Consider the following 25,686-nt stretch of genomic DNA (forward strand, 5'->3'; position numbering starts at 1 on the left):
CCCCGCTCTCATTACAGCACAGAGCGAGTTCGCTCTGTGCGTAATGACGGGCGATACGGGGGACGGAGCAGCGTGACGTCATGGATCCACCCCTCGTGACATCACGGCCCGTCCCCTTAATGCAAGTCTATGGGAGGGGGCGTGACGACCGCCGCGCCCCCTCCCATACACTTGTATTGAAAGGGGCGGGCTGTGACGTCACGAGGGGCGGAGCCGTGACGTAACGATGCTCCAGCCCCTGTACTGCCCGTCATTACGTGCAGAGTGAACTCGCTCTGTGCTGTAATGATAGCGGGGTGCCACAGCAAGGATCCCAGGGTTCCCCAGCAGCGGCACCGCGGCGATCTAACATCTTATCCCCTATCCTTTGGATATTGGATAAGATGTCTAGGAGCGGAGTCCCCTTTTAAGTTCTTTAGTCAGTAGTGATCTTTTATATGGAGAATTTAGTCCCTTCATGTTTAAGGATATCATTTTAAGTACCATTTAGTACATAATGTCGAAGGTTGACAGTTATATTACCCTCCGCCTGGGGAGCCTGAGTTCCAACAGAATGTTACTCATCTGAGATATGGAGACTGGCACTGCTCACCTGGCATCCCTTGCAAATCTTTAAGATAGGTATATCTGACCTAGTTGATGTTTCTACACTTCCCTGGAGAATCTGAAATAAAAAATGTGTATGCTATCTGTAAATGAGTATGACTAGTACCTAACCAGCGCAAGTACAGGAAAATATGAAGCCTAGGAATTAACATAGAGAGACTAACCAGGAATCTATTCAGAACATAGTGCTCTATTTTTATTATATTTATCTTATCAGTTTCCTCAACATCAAAGCTATCTGCATCATATCATTCAAAATATCTTAACCCAATCAGGACTTTGAAAAAAAAAGACTACAGAAAAAGAGCCGTAAAAAAAAAAAAAACTACCAGGAAAAAACAGCATGTGAAAAAAGAAAAGAATACAAAAAGAAAAGTTAATTGGGCATATCCAATGTTGCCCTAAGTGGGGCTAATCAGGGGTTTTCCCCCGTATGTGTCCATGACTAAACCGGCTTTGTTTAGTGAGAGAGCATAAAGGCCAAGATGTTCAACTCTAATTGGGTCTAGATCCTCTGTGATATCAGCGCTGGACACCCGAGCACCGGCTGCCAAGGTCATTTGCTGCACTCCATACTCTCAGCTGTCCACAGGGCGCCGGCTGGCTGTCCCCTGAGACCTTCTGGGCTGCACAGGATCCTCATCTCCTCTTCATACCTGTATACGGGGTGATATGATCATAATCTATGAGCTCAAGGTGAACGGCCAATCTATAGAGCCTGCACTCCCCTCCCTGTAAGGGACACCCCGCTCTCTGTTTTTGGGGTAACACACAAGGCGCCGTCCTCTGGTCTTCTTTTTTCTACTTCTATACAGGTTATTTACCATTCAGTTTAGACTTGTTCTGACATGCTTACTTATGTCTTAGGCCCTTAAAGGGGTACTCCTCTAAATGTTCTGAACGATGGACAGTGGAGTACCCCTTTATAATCATTGATGTAGCCTTATGTTTATTTCCTCTCTGTCAGAATACATATGTATCATATCTCTACATATTAGAGTTGCTCTGTATTAGAAATATGATCCATTTATCCCTTTGTTTGCAATGATTGCTGTCATACTATCTATGGGATATATTTGGAGAGACGCTATCTCTATACTGCCATACATTGATTTATTGTTATATCTGTATAATATTTGTACATATGTGTATGCCTTGCCATCTTGCTTATTATTTCCGATTCTGTTTATTTTTAGTATAATTCTGATGAAGGTCCAGATAGGACCGAAACGTTAAATTTGTTTTGTTTAAAGGACTGCTACAATAAAACTCTTTTGAATCATTACTTGAGTGCCAAGTTTACTTCATATTTATTGTGAGGATTGGGATTCCTACTTGAGCACCTGAAAGGAGGGAGTGCCATTCCTATTGCTTATTTAGTGCTCTCTGCTGACACTGTCAGGAACTGTCCAGAGCAGGAAAAAATCCCCATAGCAGACCTTTCCTGCTCTGGACAGTTTCTGAGGGACAGAGGTGGCAGCAGAGAGCACTGTGGTCAGACTGGAAAGAACTACACAACTTCCTCTGGAGCATACAGCAGCTGATAAGTAGTGAAAGGATTAAGATTTTTAATAGAAGTAATTTACAAATCTGTTTAACTTTCTGGAAGCAGTTGATTGGAGAAAAAAAAAATGTTTTCCACCAGAGTACCCCTTTAACCCTTTGTATGTGCTGCTTTTGGACTACAGGAAAAGAAAATTTCAATTAGTTAAGTCCCCACCCGACATTGGGTCTAATGACCGAACTGATGGATGTCGGGGCAGAGAGCTGATGCTCTCAAGATCTTCCTCAGTTTTCTCCATGAAGGATGTGAATAAAGGTAAAAGTGATGCTTGGTCCATAAACTGCACATAACGAATTGGCAATTAAAGTGTTGAAAGCAATTGGAAGGTTGCTGACCCCTGCATTAAAGGGGTATTCCGCCCCTAGACATCTTATCCCTATCCAAAGGATAGGGGATAGGATGTCTGGTCGCGGGGGTCCCGCCTCTGGGGACCCTCGCGATTTCCCTGCTGCACCCGGCGTTCGTATTGGGTGCAGCACCAGAGGCTCGTGACATCACAGCCAGGCCCTCCTTGTGGCGTCACAACCACGCCCCCTCAATGCAATTCTATGGGAGGAGGCAGGACGGCCGTCACACCCCCTCACATAGACTTGCATTGAGGGGACATGGCCATGACGTCCCGAGCCTCCGCCCTGCATTGCCAGTCAGGGCGGAGGCCAGGGGTGGAACCCCCGCGATCAGACATCTTATCCCCTAAGACAATGATGGGGAACCTATGACGTGCCGAGCCCCCTCTGTGGGCACGCGGCAACACTGGCGCACAGTGTTTGATCCTGTCTTTTTCATTTTAGCCATCTTATGCTTAAACAAAAAAAATTGATTCCATTGAACTTGTCTTTTGAAAACGATGTGTGAACATAGCCTTACATGCCACTATATTTAATAAATGCTGAACTTTTGCAGTTTTCACTCCGACCACAAAGCGCTCACAAGGTTACACTTCCTGTCAGTTTGCAGCTTGTGCTGTGTACATGAGGAGAGGCTCAGCATTCAACTCATTATCATCCTAGGGAAGGAGTACAATGAAGACCACCCCTCAGATCCTCCTCTCTTTCCCTGCACTGGGCATGCTCACAACACTCTCCCATAGAAGTCAATGGTTACCTATATGGCATAGTTTCCTCATGTTAAGATGCTTGCTGTAAGAAAAAATGGCTGCCATAATAATAATGTTATGAAAATATAAAGTCTGCACAATAATAAAATCAAAAAGATATTAGAAAAGGGTTTCATTGTCTACTATAAACTAGAAAAAATATAGGATGATACTTGGAAGAAAAATGTCTCCATAATACTTACCCTCTCGCTACAATCCGCTGCTGCGGAAAAACTGCACCAAACTATTCTGTGTGAATCTGACCAAAGGGACTCGCTCGGGAAAGACTTCAGATTCTGGAGGAAACAAACTTTTCTGTTCCAAGGACCACATTGTCAGATTGAACCGCTCCCAAAGGCTGCAAGAGAACCTCAAGCTGTATTTCCATTTCTAGCACATGAATAGCACATTGTAAATGTTGGTAGTTTCCACCTCTTCAATATATATCTTCATATATGAGAACAACCACTAGAGGAGCCCACGCTGATAACCATAGTGTTAATACAAAACATTATTTAAAAGGGTTGTCCAAGATTAAAATAACACTGCTTCTTGTCTCCAAAAACAGTGCCACACCTGTCCACTCCATTATATGTGGTTTTTGCAGCTCAGCAAAACATTTTTTTAAATTTTTCAGTGGAATAGAGCTGCAATGCCAAATACAACCTACAGACAGGTGTGGCACTGTTTTTAAAGAAAAGTGCCCATTTTTTGTTATCCTAGAAACCCCTTTAAAGTATAACTTTCTTGATGGTCCAGCAGCAGGATATGTTTAAAGAGTACCTCTCATGATCTTGTAAAATTTTATAATCCTCCCAGTTCACTGCCCCCATCATGATAAACCACCCCCTGCCTTTATTTTTATTATTTTTTTCGTTTTCTGCCTTGATATTGCTCTGTATTTTCTGCTCAGTTTCAGTCAGATTCACAGACTAGGAAGGGGGGAGACCTTCCTCCCTCACTCTGCTACACACAGCCCAGAGCAGTTCAGTGTGAGATGAGCTATGATTGGCTAAGGCTGCACCCCCCCCTCAGCACTCCAGACTGCATTTCCTGATTTTGGACGTCTGCCAGGCCAGCAGGAGTCCAAAGTCTCTGCAAGAAATGGGAAGGAAATGTGCTCTGGACAAGTAGGGCGACACCTAGTGGCAGCTTTTTCCAAACACAAATAAAATATTGAAATCTTTATTTTTTTAAAGCAAAATACATTATTAAGATTTTTTATTTTCCATAAAATTAGTTTTAATGATAGTGCCCATTTAACACTTTAAGGACCAAGGGCATACCTGTATGCCCTGGTCCCGCTCCCCTGCTTTAGCCGGGTGGTCCCGTAGGCAAACAGCCACCAGGACCCGTGGCTAATCACCGATTGCGGTGATGCCCGGCCTTAACCCCTTAGATGTGGCGATCAAAGTTGATCGCCACATCTAAAACAAAAGTAAACCGTTCCTGCTGCTCAGTCGGGCTGTCCGGGACCGCCGCGGTGGAATGGCGGCGTCCCGAACAGATGAATGGATGGGGAGGGTCCCTACATGCCTCCCTCTGGGTCCGATTGCGCTCTGCTGCTCCATGCCTGAGATCCAGGCTGAAGCAGCAGAGCGCCGATAACACTGATCAATGCTATGCTATGGCATAGCATTAAACAGTGTATGCAATCAGAAGATTGCATGTAATAGTCCCCTATGGGGACTAAAAAATTGTGTAAAAACAGTAAAAAAATTAAGTTAATAAATGTGATTTAACCCCTTCCCTAATAAAAGTTTGAATCAACCCCCTTTTCCCATTGAAAAAAAAAATGTAAACATAAATAAACATAAACATATGTGGTATCGCTGTGGGAGTAAATGTCTGAACTATAAAAAATATAATGTTCATTTAACAGTACAGTCAATGGCGTACAGGTAAAAAAAATTCCAAAATCCCAAATTGGGTATTTTTGGTAATTTTGTATACTCTAAAAAAAATTAATAAAAAGCGATCAAAAAGTCCTATCAAAACAAAAATGGTACCGATAAAAACTTCAGATCACGGAGCCTTCATACATCCCCGTATGCGGAAAAATAAAAAAGTCAAGTGGTAAGTAGAATGAAAGGACGGCACCCACCATATGCTCCAAACTCGCTTTATTCTGTGATCATCGGCAGGTACAAAGGCGGGTGCAGTAAGCCATCTTTGTAAAAAAAAGTTATACGGGTCAGAAGGTGACAATTTTAAACATACTAATTTTGGTGCATGTAGTTAAAATTTTTTTAAAGTAGTGAAATAAAATAAAACCTATGAAAATTAGGTTTCCTTTTGACCGTATGGACCTACAGAATAAATATAAAGATTTTACCTAAAAGTGCACTTTAGTTTTTTTTCAACTTTGCTTCACAAATATTTTTTTTCTGGTTTTGCCATATAATTTGGGGTAAAATGATTGATGTCATTATAAAGTAAAATTGATGGTGCAAAAAAAGGCCCTCATATGGGTCTATAGGTGCAACATTGAAAGCGTTCTGATATTTAGAAGGGGAGGAGGAAAAAATGAAAGTGCAAAAATGAAAAAATGGCCCGGTCCTTAAGGGGTTAAATTTAATAAGCAAACATAGCCTGAGACTTACCCCAAGACTAGACATGCAAGTCTATGAGACTGATAGTGTTAGTCTCAGGGTAAGTCTTTTTTCTTATTCAAAGTGCACTTTAAGAGTAGGGTCACACTAGCCGTATGTGCTGCTGCTGCGTATCTTTCCACCCATTGAAGTCCATGGGTAGCAAAATCAGCTGCCTATGCCCTTAAAGGGGTACTCCGGTGAAAACCTTTTTTCTTTTAAATCAACTGGAGGCAGAAAGTTAAACATATTTGTAAAATACTTCTATTAAAAAATCTTAATCCTTCCTGTACTTATTAGCTGCTGAATACTACAGTGGAAATTCTTTTCTTTTTGGAATGCTCTCTGATGACATCACGAGCACAGTTCTCTCTGCTGACATTATTATAATAATAATAACACTTTATTTATTGTTGCCCTTAGTGGGATTTGAACCCAAGTTCCCATCACTGCAAGGCAGCAGTGCTAACCACTGAGCCACCATGCTGCCCTTAGCATACATCTGCTATGCATGGTTGCTAAAATGGACAGAGATGTCAGCAGAGAGCACTGTGCTCGTGATGTCATCAGTGTTCCAAAAAGAAAGGAATTTCCTCTGTAGCATTCAGCAGCTAATAAGTACTGGAAGGATTAAGATTTTTTAATAGAAGTAATTTGCAAATATGTTTAACTTTCTGCCACCAGTTGATTTAAAAGAAAAAAGGTTTTCACTGGAGTACCCCTTTAAGAGAAATATTGCCATGAGGATAGAGTGTTTTCACCTATAATCACAATTGAGGTGTTTTGTGAAGATTTTACGTTTTTAGGCTGTGCTAATACATTGATTTTTTTGTGCATTTTTCACACATTTTTACTGCATTTTCCAAAATTGCAGCAAAAACATGGTGAAAACCGAAACTGCAGTACAGTATCACCATTTTTTCCACGTTGTTGGGATAATAAAATGTAAAACAGAAAAAGAAAAGAAATTCTCCTATCAGTATAAATCATACTGATAGGTAAAAAATAGATTGAGAGCCCCAAAGGGGATAGGGACTGACGTGAGTGATGTAAAAGCATTGCAGAATATGCTGGTGCTATGTAAATAAATAATGGAGTGGGGAAGAAAACCAGAGTACCTAAAGGAAACCCACAACAGCTCTTTTATAGATGTTGTCCTCGGTGGGATTTGAACCTAGGACCTCAGAACTGCAAGGTAAGAGAGATAGCAGGAGTATACAGATCTGGGTGGGGAGGGGTCTGGTAGATGATGATATCACCCTGTAGTTCACAGGAAGTCATACTGACATTCTGTTGTGGCCATTAAAGGGGTACTCCACCCCTAGACATCTTATCCCTATCCAAAGGATAGGGGATAAGATGTCTGGGGACCCCCACAATATAGCATTCGGCACCCACCTGTTTCTTGTCCGTAAGCGCTGGAGGGTCTGGGTTCCGTCCACGGGAACGGAAGTCTGTGACGTCACGACTCCGCCCCCGTGTGACGTCATGCCCCGTCCCCTCAATGCAAGTCTATGGGAGGGGGCGTGGCGGACGTCACGCCCCCTCCCATAGACTTGCATTGAGGGGACGGGACATCACACGGGGGGCGGAGTCGTGACGTCACAGACTTCCGTTCCGGTGGTCGAGACCCAGACCCTCCAGCTCTTCGGAGCAGAGACAGGTGGGTGCGGCATGCTATACTGTGGGGGTCCCCAGGGGCGGGACCCCCACGATCAGACATCTTATCCATTGGATAGGGAATAAGATGTCTAGGGGTGGAGTACCCGTTTTAGCACTAGAAGATTTGGAGAGTCAGACTGGTGATCACATGATGAAGTTAGTAATAAAACACACAGATGCAGCTGCGCTGGAATTAAAAAACAAAATGGTGCTGTAGGACTAGTGATAGTGGGGGAGATTTATCAAAACCTGTGGAGGGGAAAGTTGCCCAGTTACCCATAGCAACCAATCAGATCGCTTCTTTCATTTTGCAGAGGCCTTGTTAAAAATGAAAGAAGCGATCTGATTGGTTGCTATGGGCAACTGGGCAACTTTTCCTCTCCAAAGGTTTTGATAAATCTCCCCCAGTGAGTGTGCATGATATAGGCAAAAACCTGGAGGGCTTCTTTAAGAGGTTGTCATGGTGATGACAATAGGGATGTCAGATGGGAGACGTTGTCTGCTGACTATGTTCTCTGGACAACTTACTTGAGACAGATGCATTTTATTATTTTATTGTAGTGCTCCTCATGGTGATGGAACCATGTGGTACAGACAGTCCTGTTATCTTCTAGCGACGGTTTCATGTATACAGCTTACTCTATAACATGAAACAGAAAGGGGTTTTCTGGCCTCTCCTACCTGATAAGCCTGGTTAATAAATAAGGATATTTCCAGTCCAGCCCCATAGACTATACAGACTTTGATATCATTGCTTTGTGGTCAAAGGGAAACACATCATCCTTGTCTCATAGGAGTCCTCAATATAAGGATTAAGTTCAGGGCGTGGGGCGTGCTAGGTTTATGACTAGTGGGTGGAAAATGAAAAACATTTGGAGTATTCCACTTTATAGAATTGTATGACATCAGTACAAAGTCCGGGACTGATTCAGACAGAATTAAAGGGGTGCTCCGGCCCTAAGACATCTTATCCCCTATCCAAAGGATAGGGGATAAGATGTCAGACCTTGGGGGTCCCGCCGCTGGGGACCCCCCGCAATTTAGCATTCAGCACCTATCTTGGGGAACTGCACGCCGCGGTGGCAGCTCAAAATCTGCCATGTGATGACCACGGGGCCGGAGTATCGTGACGACACGACTTTGCCCCCGTGTGACATCATGCCCCACCCCCGCAATGCAAGATGCTACATATGCCAGCTTTGTGTATGCCTTCAAACATATCCAGCCCCCTACCAGATGTCTGCTATTAATTACTTATTAATAGTTCAATGGTTTCCAGTCATTAAAGAGGTTCTCCTCCCCTAGACATCTTATCCCCTATCCAAAGGATAGGGGATAAGATGTCTGATCGCGGGGGTCCCACCGCTGGGAACCCCTGCAGTTTAGCATGCGGCACCCACCTGTTTCTTGTCCGGAAGCGCTGGAGGGTCTGGGTCGTGACCACGGGAACGGAAGTCTGTGACGTCATGACTCCGCCCCGTGTGGCGTCACGCCCCTCCCCGCCCCCTCAATGCAAGTCTATGGGAGGGGGCGTGGCGGCCGTCACGCCCCCTCCCATAGACTTGCATTGAGGGGACGGCCCCCATAGATTTGCATTGAGGGGACGGGGCGTGACGTCACACGGGGGCGGAGTCATGACGTGACAGACTTCCATTCCCGTGGGCGTGACCCAGCCCCTCCAGCGCTTCCGGACAAGAAACAGGTGGGTGCCGCATGCTATACTGTGGGGGTCCCCAGCGGCGGGACCCCCGCGATCAGACATCTTATCCCCTATCCTTTGGATAGGGGATAAGATGTCTAGGGGTGGAGAACCCCTTTAATGGAGAACTCCAGCTCAAATTAAGTTACCCCTATCCACAAGATACAGGATAAGTAGCTGATTGCGGGGGTCTGACCATTGGGACCCCCCACAATCTCTAGAACAGGATTCGGCTCTCAGTGAGAAGTGCATGCGGTAGACGGCACGCACTCCATTCATTTCTATGGGAGCGCCGAAGAGACCCAAGTGCAGCACTCGGGCATCATCGGCGCTCCCATAGAAATGAGTAGAACGCGTGCCGTCTACTGGTAGACAAAATGCGCTTCTCACTGAGAGAGTCAGGGGCCTGTTGCAGAGATTGCGGGGGTCCCCCATGATCATTTACTTGTCTTCTATCCTGTGAGGCGTATAAAGAGCCATAAAACTGGACACATAAATGGGAAAAGTGGGGGTGATTCAAACTTTTATTAGGGGTTAAATGATCTTTATTAACTTTTTTTTCACTTCTTTTTGCAGTGTTATATATAGCCCCTTCTAGTGGCTATAATACTGCACTAATAGGATGGGATCATAGGATATCATAGGATAACATTGATCAATGATTCTATTGCTTGACTGCTCATGCCTGGATCTCAGGCACTGAGCAGTCAGTCGGCAATCGGACACATAGGAGGAAGGTAAGGGTCCTCCTTGTGTCCTCCAGCCATTCGGGATGCCACGATTCCGCCACAGCAGTCCCAAACAGCCCACTGAGCTAGCAGGGATCAGTTTACTTTCACTTTAGGCGCGGCGATCAACTTTGAACGCTGCGTCTAAAGGGTTAATAGTGCGCAGCACCGCGATCATTGCCAATGCGCTATTAGCCACGGGTCCTGGCCTCTAACAATTGTTAGAGGCCGGGCCCGACCTGCTATGGAGGGTCGAAATGGAGCGGACTCAGGGCGTACAGGTACGCCCTGCGTCCTTAAAGGTTAAAGTACGTTTATACGTGCATATTTTAATGCAGATTTTTTGCAGCAGATTTTGCTACCCATTGAAGTCAAGAAAGTGAAGAAAATCTGCAGTAAAATATGCACATGTGAACACATACTTAGGGTGTGTTCACATATTCAGGTTTTCAAATTCCAATTATTGAATACAAAGCCAGTAACAGATAAGAAATGGAGGACATGTGTAATGGGAAAACTGAAACTTCTGTTTTAAAATCAATTCCTGGTTTTGCATTAAGTGGGTGCTGTCAGACGCAAAAACTTTATATATGTTGTACATGTTGGCAAACATCAACCTTGTATTTCCTTTTAATAGAAATCATTTATTTTCATTAAAAATAAAAAAACACAACTAGAGGTCCTCATACCATCCAGAACATAATCCTGACAATCTGAGTCCAGTAAGTGAGGGCAGGTCTAACACTACTCTGTGCTCACTCCTGTCCTGTCAAGTCTGCAGCATAAAAACAGAGAGGAAGGGGTTACAGAGCAGCCTGCAGTGATTGAATGAAGACCCAACACAGCACAGCAGACTCAGGGAGGAAGATTAATCATGCAGAGTGAGGACATGCCCCCTCTATAGCACAGAATGACAAACCAAGTGAGCAACAGAAAGAAGGTATTTGTGAGAGAACTATAGGTGCTAGACACATAAAAATCATATATGCATGATCGGGATTAGGTACTGGGTTACATATAACTTTTTTTTGGGGGGGGGAGGGATATGACAGGTAGTCTTTAATTTCCATCAAAAACATAATGTGTGTACATGTGCATACACTCTTATTACAAACAGAAATGCTGTTCTTGCACTGATCACAGTACTCAGTGATTTATTTTGCATAATTTATTACAGACTTTGTAATCACATGTAGGCAGTCAGCAGTACTAAGCAAATCCCGTCCGTCTGTTTATAGTATCAGAATTACAAAGTTTGTGGATAAAAAAAAAGAAAGACTAAAGTCCAGCAATTTCCCCCCTTTTATATTTACAAACCTCACCTGATCTAGAGGGAGGAAGAAACCACTCTTTAAAGGTGTACTCCAGTGGGAAACTGCTGTATGCTCCAGAGGAAGTTGTGTAGTTCTTTCCAGTCTGACCACAGTGCTCTCTGCTGATACCTCTGTCCATGTCAGGAACTGTCCAGAGCAGGAGCACATCCCCATAGCAAATCTCTCTGCTCTGGACAGTTCTGAAATAGTATTAATTCTTTTAATGCTCCACATTATCATAATGCCCATTTTTGTGCCACTACGTATTGTAATGCCTCTTTTGTTTTTTCCCACATAGTAATAATGCCCACCATTGTGCAGTTAGGCCCCTAGACAATATCAAGAGGACTTTGACTGTAATAGTTCCCCCTATACCCCAACACAGTAAAGACTCCCTTTATGCCACCCTAGAAACCAATAACGGTGGATATTATTATTGTGTGGAATTAGTTGTTATGTTTTATTTATTTATTACAATGACACAATAAAAATTACCACCTTTAGTATTGCCCTATTTGTGTCCTCTAAAATAAAAATTGGGCCCCCTTCTTGACAAATAATGCCTCCTCATTGAAAATAGCACCCACCTATAAAGATTATACTTACCTTTTCCCAGTCCCCCAAGCAGTGTAGCGACTAAGGCTGTGAAGTCAATGTCCCAGGGCAGGGGCATGATACCTGATATCATCTTACCACATACGCTTGGACATTGATGTTGATCATGTGACAACACTGTTTAGTAGGCCACAGGCCTAAAGTGGCCTCTTGTCTCGAGAACGGCAATGTACAAAACCAATGGTTTTCTGCTCTGTATTGAAACTGGAGCTCCTCTGGGAATCCTAGACACGAGGCCAAAAGTCTGGTTCCCCCAATTCACAGGGTACACCCCTTACGGATGGGGACCTTGTTCATTGACAAACATAAGGGTGATTCCACAAGTTTCAGAATCTTTACATGCAGATCTGTCACAAAGGGGTGAAGGGGTGGGAAGTGGTCTGGGGATAAAAAGGAGTCTGTGGGGGAGGGGTCTGGAGGGGGGGGGTGAAAACAGATGGGTGTGGGGAGTCTGTGGTAGCCAGAGGGTTCTGGAAGAGGAGGACAGAGGAGTCTGTTTGGTGACATGGGGGTCTACAGAAGTACAAAGGGGTCTGTTGAAGGCCAGAGAGGTCTGTTGGGGACATAGGGTCTTGAGGAGAACAATGGAGTCTGTTGGGGGACGAAGGGGTCTAGAGGAGAGCAGAAGAGGGGGCAGTGAAAAATGGAGGGGAAGTCAAAGCAGTTTGGAGAAGGGCACTACAGGGGTGGATTCAGACAAACTGAAAGAAAGTATGTGGCAGTATTATATTAAGGGGTGCAGTGTATGGCAGTATTGCATTCAGGGTTGCAGTGTATGGCAGGGTTTTATTCAGGGGATACAGTGTGTGGCATGGTTATATTCAGGGGACCCAATGTGTGGGGGGGTTATATTCAGGGGCACAGTGTGAGGCAGTATTATATCCAGGGTCACAGTGTGCGAATTATTATATTCAGGGGCACAGTGTGAGAATTATTATATTCAGGGGCACAGTGTGTGGCAGTATTATATTCAGGGGCATAGTGTGCGAATTATTATATTCAGGGGCACAGTGTGTGGCAGTATTATATTCAGGTGCACAGTGGGCGGCAGTATTATATTCAGGTGCACAGTGGGTGGCAGTATTATATTCAGGTGCACAGTGGGTGGCAGTATTATATTCAGGGGCATAGTGTGCGAATTATTATATTCAGGGGCACAGTGTGTGGCAGTATTATATTCAGGGGCATAGTGTGCGAATTATTATATTCAGGGGCACAGTGTGTGGCAGTATTATATTCAGGGGCATAGTGTGCGAATTATTATATTCAGGGGCACAGTGTGTGGCAGTATCATATTCAGGTGCACAGTGGGCGGCAGTATTATATTCAGGTGCACAGTGGGTGGCAGTATTATATTCAGGTGCACAGTGTGTGGCAGTATTATATTCAGGGGCATAGTGTGCAAATTATTATATTCAGGGGCACAGTGTGTGGCAGTATTATATTCAGGGGCATAGTGTGCGAATTATTATATTCAGGGGCACAGTGTGTGGCAGTATTATATTCAGGGGCATAGTGTGCGAATTATTACATTCAGGGGCACAGTGTGACAGTATTATATTCAGGTGCACAGTGTGTGGCAGTATTATATTCAGGTGCACAGTGGGTGGCAGTATTATATTTAGAGGCACAGTGTGTGGCAGTATTATATTCAGGGGCACAGTGTGTGGCAGTATTATATTTAGAGGCACAGTGTGTGGCAGTATTATATTCAGGGGCACAGTGTGTGGCAGTATTATATTCAGGGGCACAGTGTGTGGCAGTATTATATTCAGGTGCACAGTGGGTGGCAGTATTATATCCAGGGTCACAGTGTGCGAATTATTATATTCAGGGGCACAGTGTGAGAATTATTATATTCAGGGGCACAGTGTGTGGCAGTATTATATTCAGGGGCATAGTGTGCGAATTATTATATTCAGGGGCACAGTGTGTGGCAGTATTATATTCAGGGGCATAGTGTGCGGCAGTATTATATTCAGGTGCACAGTGGGCGGCAGTATTATATTCAGGTGCACAGTGGGTGGCAGTATTATATTCAGGGGCACAGTGGGTGGCAGTATTATATTCAGGTGCACAGTGGGTGGCAGTATTATTTTCAGGGGCACAGTGGGCGGCAGTATTATATTCAGGTGCACAGTGGGTGGCAGTATTATATTCAGGTGCACAGTGGGTGGCAGTATTATATTCAGGGGCACAGTGTGCGAATTATTATATTCAGGGGCACAGTGTGTGGCAGTATTATATTCAGGGGCATAGTGTGCGAATTATTATATTCAGGGGCACAGTGTGTGGCAGTATTATATTCAGGGGCATAGTGTGCGAATTATTATATTCAGGGGCACAGTGTGTGGCAGTATTATATTCAGGGGCATAGTGTGCAAATTATTATATTCAGGGGCACAGTGTGTGGCAGTATTATATTCAGGTGCACAGTGGGTGGCAGTATGATATTCAGGTGCACAGTGGGTTGCAGTATTATATTTAGGCGCACAGTGTGTGGCAGTATTATATTCATGTGCACAGTGAGCGGCAGTATTATATTCAGGTGCACAGTGGGTGGCAATATTATATTTAGGGGTGCAGTGTGTGGCAGTATTATATTTAGAGGCACAGTGTGTGGCAGTAATATACTTCTGGGCACAGTGCGTCACCTGAGAGTCACTATCATTGTGTCCCATATCAGCATATCCTTACCATTGCTCCAGTCTGGGAGCTGTCGTTTTACATGGTAAACACCATAGCATGCCCTAACCTGATTTGGAAGTTGGTTTATTTAATTATTAGACAACAATTCCTACACAACGTACATAAGAAGATTTCGTAATGGCCAATAGGAAAACAGAGACCTTTGAGAGAGCTGTGTCGGTGTTTATGTCCACAATGTTGAAGTTCTTACGCATGTTGCATAGTATACTATGGGGGCAATGCATAGGAAAATGGCGTAGAACTTCAGCATTGCCATGACTGCCCCAGACAGCTCTCAGTTATATAAAAGAAAAACTTGCAGAAGGGAGTTGGGGTGACAGCATTTTCTTTTGCCCCAGGTGGCACCAACCCTGGCTATGTCACGGGACACACAGGTGCCTAATGCTAAATCTGGCATCTTATTGAGGATGACATTATTTCCTCATACTTCACACAAAGTATATAGACTGTGATCAGAGAGTTTCCTCAATAAAGTACATCACGACAGAAGCAAACGTCATGTTGCGCATAGGTGCAGTAAGCCAGGCCCAGGAACAAAGGTTGAAATAAGGAATGAGATCGTAACCATGCCCATGTTACCTGTGTGTATATAAGGAACCTGCTATGTGTGCAGAGCACTTCTAGGCATTTCATTTTCCTAAGAGGAATATTCAGACATGGCGTTTGTGTCAGCTCAGGGATACCAGCCGGTTTACAACCCGGTAAGTCATAGCTTGGTCCTTCCTGCGCCATTTATAGCGTTAAAGAGTTTGTTTAGTTAAAGTAAGTAGAGTTTTTTTCATGCTGCTTGGGTGGAGTCACATAATAGTATTTCCAAGTAAATATTCAAATTGAGCTTAGCTGTCCCCCCATTGACATTTATAAGGAATGTATGTTGGCACTAGTATTGGAATGAGGTCCCTTGAGCTTCTCAGAGGAAATGATTCCAAGGTCCACCTTCTATCTACGCATTCATTGTATACGTCCATTATAAATTACATTGTAATCTATGTAGTTATCATTGCACACCTAGGATATGTTCTCTATAATATCTAATAGGTTATATGGGAATTAGAAATATACTCTAGAGACAAGTGATTGGCTCCAAGGTCTGTTCCAAAGGGTGGTCTTCTGCTGGACTGCTTGGGGTCCATAACTGCACCAGAGCTTCGGTCTGTCAAAAGATTCTCTGGTTTTCTTTCGCATTGTTCATAGTTTAAAAAATGTAGGACGTGAAGCTTTGCTGTATAGTACAACACAGCTGAACATCTCCACGTCTGGTTGGTTCTTAAACTGGACTAAGACATCTACGTTCCCATCTACATGTGGAAAAATCACATTAGTCTGATATGATGTAAAATATTCTATGCAGGCTTATGTGTCTCTACAAATCTGAGTAATCTGATCAACAGAGGATTTAGTAACAAAAATGTTTAAGTCGCTTCATTTTTTAAAGATATATTCTATATGCATTGTAGCAATACAAAACTAGTTGTTACCAAAGTCCAGACGCCCGTCCTTTGTATGAGATTGTTCAATCACTATAATTCTTATTTATCCATCTTTGTGTAGACTGTTCCTTTCAAGCAACCAATTTATGGCGGTCTGCGGATTGGCATGTCGGTTCACATTCAGGGAGTAGTCCCTCATCATGTTAACAGGTAAGCAGCTAAATTGAATTACCGCTGAGTATTATTGTTGTTTTTTTGGAAAAATTGTCGCAAAAAAATCATGACCTGACCATAATGTGCGAATAAACCTTATGCATACATAAACATTTGGCTAAATCCATTTATCCAGAGTTTGCCTGATACTTTCAAGCCTAGCAAATAATGTGTTCTATATGTGTGGTGACCGAGTACGGGATGGTGTTACCCCGTACCTTCCCTGCCCTGTCTCTGGTCTCTGTCACTGGTCACCTCCTGGTGTCCTGGCTGTACTGCATAGACTGTACAAACTGTCTACCCTCAGTAAAGCTACCGTTGTCCGTAACTTGGCGTCGGTGTCTTCATTGCCCCCGTGCCTGGCCCAGGATCATGCAGTATACCTATGGCGGTCATGTAAGCCCTTGTGACTTGGCTCGGTAAACAGAGTTATAAACTTATATGGCATTCAACTGATTACTGCAATAAATGTCAATGGCTGCCAGAGCCGTAGGTACACTTTAACTCCCAGATACCTCTCAGGTGACATTATGTTGCCAGTGTTAGCAAAGAAGTTTGAGTAATGATGAGTAATTTTGGCTACAGATGAATGCTCCATATAGTCCTATATTGACAGTGTTATACAATGTCTAAATAAAACTGACATACAATTTATATTAAAGGGGTTATCTACCATAAGGTGATTTTTAGTACTTACCTGCCAGACAGAAATGGACATGCTTAGGAAGGATTGGTGCTTGTCTTGGTGCTAAATGGCTGTGTTGTGAGTCCATCATAATGCTGCTGATTTTTTTAATTTTTTTGTGAAATGGCTATTTCCTGTTGGAGTTCCCTCCCTCCAACTACAAGTCCCAGGGTGCCTTGTTTGTAATCCCACACATCAGCCACCTCACCCATTGAAGCACATCTGGGACAATTCCCTGTAACTCTGTGGAGAATGAACTCCCCCGTCCCCACCCATTGAAGCAGGCAGGCTTCATATGAACACCTGACTAGTGATGCAATGTCTCGGCCACACTACAACCTGGGAAAACCTAAAAAAACTAATTTTGTATGTTGTTAAAAATAAACATCTGGGCAAAGATCACATCACACCAGATCAATAGATGTAGTGGTGCTGGTTGCAGCTTTTTCCCCCATCTCTATTTAGAACACATGAACGCATGACCAAGCATGCATGTGTATGGGGTGGGGGGGATCAGGAGAGATCTCCTGTGTGTGGTTAGATCACGGGGTTCTGAACCATGCTTTCAATGTTTAAGATAGCGTATGATCATAACCTTGGGGTAAATTGGCATCATTTAAGGGGTTCTTTACTTAGGGACACTCTTTTAGAAGGTTCATTATAATATACATGGATGGTCAATACACTAAATATACTGATTTTGTGAGTAAGGACAAGATGAGGATCATAAACAATGTAAAGATATATAGATATAGTTGATGGCACTCACCCACTGTGTCTGTAAAAACAAGTAGTTTATTTCAGCTTGTTTAAAAATCCATGAAGTGCAATAAAGACAGGACGATTCAGTGCAGACATTCAGAAGGTGTGAACAGAGTTACAGCCATTTTATGAGAATGTGCTTCATCAGACTCCACCTGCTGGAGCGCTTTCGCGTGAAACGGCTGTAACTCTATTCACACCTTCTGAATGTCTGCACTGAATCGTCCTGTCTTTATTGCACTTTATGGATTTTTAAACAAAATGAAATAAACTACTTGTTTTTACAGACACAGTGGGTGAGTGCCATCAACTATGGGGGAGATTTATTAAACCTGTCCAGAGGAACCAATCAGATTGCTTCTTTTATTTTCGAAAAGGCCTGTTAAAAATAAAAGAAAGAAGCGATTTCATCTATGGCCAACTCAGCAACTTTTCCTCTGGACAGGTTTTTGCTAAATCTCCCCTATACATATATATATATATATATATATATATATATATATATATATATATATCTCTTGATATTTGCAGTTTCTATGCTCATCATTGAGCAACACCCATGCTGCAAACTGTGTCAGTATTGTCTTGAAATAAAGCCATATTATTTGGCTATTCCGGGTCCTACCACAGCTTTCATCTACCATAGTGCCAGCTGACTTCTATTTGTTTCTACCATAAAAATGTAATTTTGTTGTCCTTGTCTTCCTCTTAGGTTCCATGTAAACTTTTCATGTGGTCAGCACCATGGAGCAGATATTGCTTTCCACTTTAATCCCCGCTGGGATGGGAAGGACAAGGTGGTGTTTAACAGTTTACAAAGTGGGTCATGGGGACACGAAGAGAAAAAGAAAGATAAGTTCCCCTTTCATAAAGGCGGGCACTTTGATCTGGCGTTTTTTGCCAATCTTGGAGGCTTCCAGGTAAGGAAACAGATAATAGGAAAGTAGTTAAAGGTGTAGTCCAGTGGTGAAAAACGTATCCCCTATCCTAAGGATAGGGGATGAGTTTCAAATCGCGGGGGTCTGACCTCTGGGGCCCCCCACGATCTCCTGTATGGGGCGCACGAAGCGGCTGACACGCCCCCTCAATACAACTCTATGGCAGAGCTGGAGATTGCCGAAGGCAGCGCAGAGTTGTATTGAGGGGGCGTGTCAGCTGCCACTTTGATCGGTGGTAAACACGCCCCCGTCCCACAGGCTGACGGGGCCCCGTACAGGAGATTGCAGGGGGCCCCAGCAGTCGGATTCCCCTACAATCTGAAACTTATCCCCTATCCTTCGGATAGGGGATACGTTTTTCACCACTGGACTACTCCTTTAATGTCATCCAATAAAAAGGACTTTTCTTGGATCATGTGAATGTTTATAATCTTCCTTTGACAGTGATGATGTTCTTTTTCTGTCCATCCTTTCTGTGTAGGTCAATGTAAATGGTTCCCACTTCTATGATTTCAATCACAGGATTCCTCTCGAGAGGGTGGACTGTGTTCAGGTGGAAGGAGATGTGAACATCAGATGTTTGAGCATTGTTGGAGGAGGAGGAGGTGGGGTGAGTTCAACTTTGGTTATAAAGGAAGAGGCTAGAAAATGAAGGTAAAAAAGACCCCACATGTGCCCCAGCGTGTATACAGCAGACTGGCATACACAGAGCCCACTCATATTCAATCTATTGGATTTTCTGTAATGACCCTCCTGTCACAATGACTTGTCTCCTATAGAACTGTCACACATTATTAGATGGGATCCACAACATGTCCTTAACCCCATAATTCCAGGATGAGAGCAGCTGGATCCACAGGGGAGGAGAGTTTCTTAATGCCTCTTTATTATTTGAATACATTGGAGATTTTGTGATTGTCAGAAAAGCCTCATAACACCATGTATCTGCATATAACATCACCTACCAGTATATAACACCATGTATCTGCATATAACATCACCTACCAGTATATATAGCACCATGTATCTGCATATAACATCACCTACCAGTATATATAACACCATGTATCTGCATATAACATCACCTACCAGTATATAACACCATGTATCTGCATATAACATCACCTACCAGTATATATAGCACCATGTATCTGCATATAACATCACCTACCAGTATATAACACCATGTATCTGCATATAACATCACCTACCAGTATATAGCACCATGTATCTGCATATAACATCACCTACCAGTATATAACACCATATATCTGCATATAACATCACCTACAAGTATATAGCACCATGTATCTGCATATAACATCACCTACCAGTATATAACACCATATATCTGCATATAACATCACCTACCAGTATATATAGCACCATGTATCTGCATATAAAATCACCTACCAGTATATATAACACCATGTATCTGCATATAACATCACCTACCAGTATATAACACCATGTATCTGCATATAACATCACCTACCAGTATATAGCACCATGTATCTGCATATAACATCACCTACCAGTATATAACACCATATATCTGCATATAACATCACCTACCAGTATATAACACCATGTATCTGCATATAACATCACCTACCAGTATATAACACCATATATCTGCATATAACATCACCTACCAGTATATAGCACCATGTATCTGCATATAACATCACCTACCAGTATATAACACCATGTATCTGCATATAACATCACCTACCAGTATATATAGCACCATGTATCTGCATATAACATCACCTACCAGTATATATAGCACCATGTATCTGCATATAACATCACCTACCAGTATATATAGCACCATGTATCTGCATATAACATCACCTACCAGTATATAACACCATGTATCTGCATATAACATCACCTACCAGTATATAACACCATATATCTGCATATAACATCACCTACCAGTATATATAACACCATGTATCTGCATATAACATCACCTACCAGTATATAACACCATGTATCTGCATATAACATCACCTACCAGTATATAGCACCATGTATCTGCATATAACATCACCTACCAGTATATAACACCATGTATCTGCATATAACATCACCTACCAGTATATAACACCATATATCTGCATATAACATCACCTACCAGTATATAGCACCATGTATCTGCATATAACATCACCTACCAGTATATAACACCATATATCTGCATATAACATCACCTACCAGTATATAGCACCATGTATCTGCATATAACATCACCTACCAGTATATAACACCATATATCTGCATATAACATCACCTACCAGTATATAGCACCATGTATCTGCATATAACATCACCTACCAGTATATAACACCATGTATCTGCATATAACATCACCTACCAGTATATAACACCATGTATCTGCATATAACATCACCTACCAGTATATATAGCACCATGTATCTGCATATAACATCACCTACCAGTATATAACACCATGTATCTGCATATAACATCACCTACCAGTATATAACACCATGTATCTGCATATAACATCACCTACCAGTATATAACACCATATATCTGCATATAACATCACCTACCAGTATATATAACACCATGTATCTGCATATAACATCACCTACCAGTATATAACACCATGTATCTGCATATAACATCACCTACCAGTATATAACACCATGTATCTGCATATAACATCACCTACCAGTATATAACACCATGTATCTGCATATAACATCACCTACCAGTTTATAACACCATGTATCTGCATATAACATCACCTACCAGTATATAGCACCATGTATCTGCATATAACATCACCTACCAGTATATAACACCATGTATCTGCATATAACATCACCTACCAGTATATAGCACCATGGACCTGCATATAACATCACCTACCACTATAAACCTTCATGTACCAGTATATAGCACCATGTATCTGCATATAACATCACCTACCACTATAAACCTTCATGTACCAGTATATAGCACCATGTATCTGTATATAACATCACCTACCAGTATAAACCTTCATGTACCAGTATATAGCACCATGTATATGCATATAACATCACCTACCAGTATAAACCTTCATGTACCAGTATATAGCACCATGTATCTGTATATAACATCACCTACCAGTATAAACCTTCATGTACCAGTATATAGCACCATGTATCTGTATATAACATCACCTACCAGTATAAACCTTCATGCCAGCATATAGCACCATGTATATGCATATAACATCACCTACCAGTATAAACCTTCATGTGCCAGTATATAACACCATGTATCTGCATATAGCATCACCTACCAGTATAAACCTTCATGTGTCAGTATATAGCACCATGTACCAATATAAAACATCATGCACCAGTGTATACCACAGTGTAGGTGGCAGCGTATGCCGCTGTGGCTCTTCTTTTTTTAATTAAAAAAAATCTGAATATGTGGATACAGCCTAAGAGTCAGGCTAAATAATTTGGTGATATTGGAAATGAGCTAATATGTTATCACATCCATTTTTATTGTAGGGCCCCATGGTGACTCCTTCCTTCCCATCAGCTGGGGTAAGTGCCATTATATAGACACTGGGCGTTCCATCTGTCACTGGGTGTCTTGACAAGTGGCCATTACAATATAAGCAGTTCAAAGAGGCTCAGGTGGTGAGGGGCCACCTACGGATGTGCCCTGGGTCAAATGGCCCCTGGGAGTATATGGTAGGACCAACTCTACAGGCAGAACTGGGGGGATTCCCCCCTCATGATTTTCTGGGGGGGGGGGTCCCCTGCTTCCCCCATGGTTCCTACACTCATGAGTGTGGGACTTGTAGTTTTGCAGTAATCCACGAGCCATTATTTGTAGAACTCTGTCCAACTGGGTGAAAGATTTGCTGATGGTAATAGATGATGTATCTGGTGCCATGTTATGATGTGCCCCAGCGTATGGGCATGTATACAGCAGACTGGTATACACAGAGCCTGCTCAGATAAAATCGGTCTGATTTTCTGTAATGACTTGATTGAACTATATGGATATATGGTGAACTTTGTGAATATCCACAGATAGAAAAGTAATAGACATAGTAATGGATCTACTTTTACAATTCTCTGTCCCCTCCTGTCACAATGACTTGTCTCCTATAGAACTGTCACACATTATTAGATGGGATCCACAACATGTCCTGCACCCTATAATTCCAGGCACCAGACCCCGTGGCACCAGGTCCACAGGGGAGAAGGGTTTCTTAATGCCTCTTTATTACTTAGACATGTTGGAGGGTTTTTGATGGTCAGAAAACCCTCATAACTCCATGTATCTGCAAATAACATTAAATACCAGTATAAACCTCCATGTACCTGTATATACCTGTGTATACCACCATGTACCTGTATATAATATTAAATACCAGTAGAAACCACCATGTACCTGTATATACCTGTGTATACCACCATGTACCTGTATATAATATTAAATACCAGTATAAACCACCATGTACCTGTATACACCACCATGTACCTGTATATACCTGTGTATACCACCATGTACCTGTATATACCTGTGTATACCACCATGTACCTGTATATACACTGCTCAAAAAAATTAAGGAAACACTTAAACAACACAATGTAACCCCAAGTCAATGACACTTCTGTGAAATCACACTGTCCACTCAGGAAGAACACTGATTGACAATCAATTTCACATTCTGTTGTGCAAATGGAACAGACAACAGGTGAAAATTATAGGCAATTATCAAGACACCCCCAATAAAGGAGTGGTTCTGCAGGTGGTGATCACAGACCACTTCTCAGTTCCTATGCTTCCTGGCTGATGTTTTGGTCACTTTTGAATGCTGGCGGTGCTTTCACTTTAGTGGTAGCATGAGACAGAGTCTACAATCCACACAAGTGGCTCAGGTAGTGCAGCTCATCCAGGATGGCACATCAATGCGAGCTGTGTCAAGAAGGTTTGCTGCGTCTGTCAGTGTAGTGTCCAGAGCATGGAGGGGCTACCAGGAGACAGGCCAGTACATCAAGAGATGTGAAGGAGGCCGTAGGAGGGCTACAACCCAGCAGCAGGACCGCTACCTCCATCTTTGTGCAAGGAGAAGCAAGAGAAGCACTGCCAGAGACCTGCAAAATTACCTCCAGCAGGACACCAATGTGCATGTGCCCACTCAAATGATCAGAAACAGACTCCATGAGAGTGGTATGAGGGTCCGATGTCCACAGATGGGGGCTGTGCTTACAGCCCTACACTAAGCAGGGTGTTTGGCATTTTCCGGAGAACACCAAATTGGCAAACACTGTGCTCTCCACAGATGAAAGCAGGTTCACACTGAGCAAATGTGAGTCTGGAAACGCCATGGAGAACGTTCTACTGCCTGCAACATCCTCCAGCATGACCGGTTTGGCGGTGGGTCAGTAATGGTGTGGGGTGGCATTTCTTTGGGGGCCGCACAGCCCTCCATGTGCTTGCCAGAGGTAGCCTGACTGTCATTATGTACTGAGATGACATCCTCAGACCCCTTGTGAGACCATATGCTGGTGCGGTTGGCCCTGGGTTCCTCCTAATACAAGACAATGCTAGACCTCATGTGGCTGGAGTGTGTCAGCAGTTCCTGCAAGAGGAAGGCATTGATGCTATGGACTGGCTGCCTGTTCCCCAGATCTGAATCTGATTGAGCACATCTGGGACATCATGTCTCGCTCCATCCACCACAGACTGTCCAGGAGTTGGCGGATGCTTTAGTCCAGGTCTGGGAGGACATCCCTCAGGAGACCATCCCCCACCTCATCAGGATCATGCCCAGGCATTGTAGGGAGGTCATACGGGCACGTGGAGGCCACACACAATACTGAGTCTCATTGTGACTTGTTTTAAGGACATTACATAAAGTTGGATCAGCCTGTAGTGGGGTTTTCCACTATGATTTTGAGTGTGACTCCATATCCAGACCTCCAAGGGTTGATAATTTTGATTTCCATTGATAATTTTTGTGTGATTTTGTTGTCAGCACATTCAACTATGTAAAGACGAAAGTATTTCATACGATTAGTTCAGTCATTCAGATCTAGGATGTGTTATCTTAGTGTCCCCTTTATTTTTTTGAGCAGTGTAACATTACCTCCTATTATATACCACCATGTACCTATATATAAGATTACATACCAGTATATACCATATAGTAGGTGGATAATAATAGAATAAGGTAATCTTAGAAACAAGCCAGTTTCTTATCACATCCATTTTTATTGTAGGGCCCCATGGTGACTCCTTCCTTCCCATCAGCTGGGGTAAGTGCCATTATATAGACACTGGCCGTTGTATCTATCTCTGGGTGTCTTGACATGTGGCCATTACAATATATGCTGGTTCTTTATCTTTTCAGGTGATGCCACTGCCAGTATATCCAGCCATGACCCTGCCTGTGAGTATACGTTCACCCGTTATTCTTTCTCTGCACATACTGTAATTCTTTTTGGCAATATCATAAAACCCCATAAATTCCTTTATCTATTTTTCCTCTTATCTTCTCAGGCAATGGGAGGACCTGTCTATAATCCGGTCAGTATACAGGGCTTTGAGCAGCTCATATTCTTATACTGTGTCTCTTCATCTACAACTTGTATTTCTGATCAGTGTTTATTTACTCTGGTCACGTACTCCCAGTAGGTCAGGTCTAAAAGATTTCCCATAAGGACTTATGGTATGTTTTACAACCTATTTTACAACCAGAAAAAACTATTCTTTTTATTAGAAAAAAACATGTTTTTATGTTTTGTTTTTATGGCATTCATCATGTTGTATACATGATGTTGGACTTCACAATTATGGCTTATGGGCTTGATTTGCATGACATTAAAGGGGTACTCCACTGCCCCAGTGTTCAGAACATTTTGTTCCAAACGCTGGGTGCAGGCGGCTGGAGTCGTGATGTCACGGCCACGCCCCCTTGTGATGTCACACCACGCACTCCCTCACTGCAAGTCTATGGGAGGGGGCGTGACAGCCATCACGCCCCCTCCCATAGACTTGCATTGAGGGGGCGTGGTGTGAC

General features: G+C 42.9%; 1 protein-coding gene and 1 long non-coding RNA gene across 14 annotated transcripts in view; one reads left to right on the plus strand and one right to left on the minus strand.

The window, feature by feature from the left end:
• The window catches only part of LOC130291287 (galectin-4-like), a 35,253-nt gene that overhangs the window by 1,836 nt on the left and 7,731 nt on the right, over positions 1-25,686 (plus strand). For 2 of the 8 annotated variants that reach the window (XR_008847861.1, XM_056539881.1), the window contains exons 1-8: positions 15,188-15,284; positions 16,135-16,223; positions 18,386-18,593; positions 19,093-19,221; positions 22,157-22,192; positions 24,887-24,922; positions 25,018-25,056; positions 25,167-25,193. Coding sequence is in view for 7 of the 8 variants with exons in the window: in XM_056539881.1 (XP_056395856.1) it covers positions 15,240-15,284; positions 16,135-16,223; positions 18,386-18,593; positions 19,093-19,221; positions 22,157-22,192; positions 24,887-24,922; positions 25,018-25,056; positions 25,167-25,193 (609 nt within the window). In the remaining variant the exon portion in view is untranslated. Of the gene's footprint in view, positions 1-7,394; positions 7,521-7,954; positions 7,974-10,452; positions 10,887-15,187; positions 15,285-16,134; positions 16,224-18,385; positions 18,594-19,092; positions 19,222-22,156; positions 22,193-24,886; positions 24,923-25,017; positions 25,057-25,166; positions 25,194-25,686 lie in introns of those variants that run through there. The other 6 variants (XM_056539882.1, XM_056539885.1, XM_056539884.1 and 3 more) reach the window with 6 other exon arrangements.
• LOC130291288 (uncharacterized) lies at positions 695-8,990 on the minus strand. 6 transcript variants are annotated; one of them, XR_008847866.1, is made up of 3 exons: positions 6,976-7,181; positions 3,470-3,624; positions 695-1,262 (listed from the first exon to the last, which is right to left on the minus strand). It is a non-coding gene; the product is annotated as an uncharacterized LOC130291288 (long non-coding RNA). The 6 variants fall into 6 exon arrangements; XR_008847867.1 differs by lacking the exon at positions 6,976-7,181 and adding an exon at positions 8,920-8,990 and having other exon boundaries at positions 696-1,262; XR_008847863.1 differs by lacking the exon at positions 6,976-7,181 and adding an exon at positions 8,201-8,721 and having other exon boundaries at positions 696-1,262.

This window comes from Hyla sarda, chromosome 9 (assembly GCF_029499605.1).
Source record: "Hyla sarda isolate aHylSar1 chromosome 9, aHylSar1.hap1, whole genome shotgun sequence".
In the NCBI taxonomy this organism is placed as follows: domain Eukaryota; kingdom Metazoa; phylum Chordata; class Amphibia; order Anura; family Hylidae; genus Hyla; species Hyla sarda.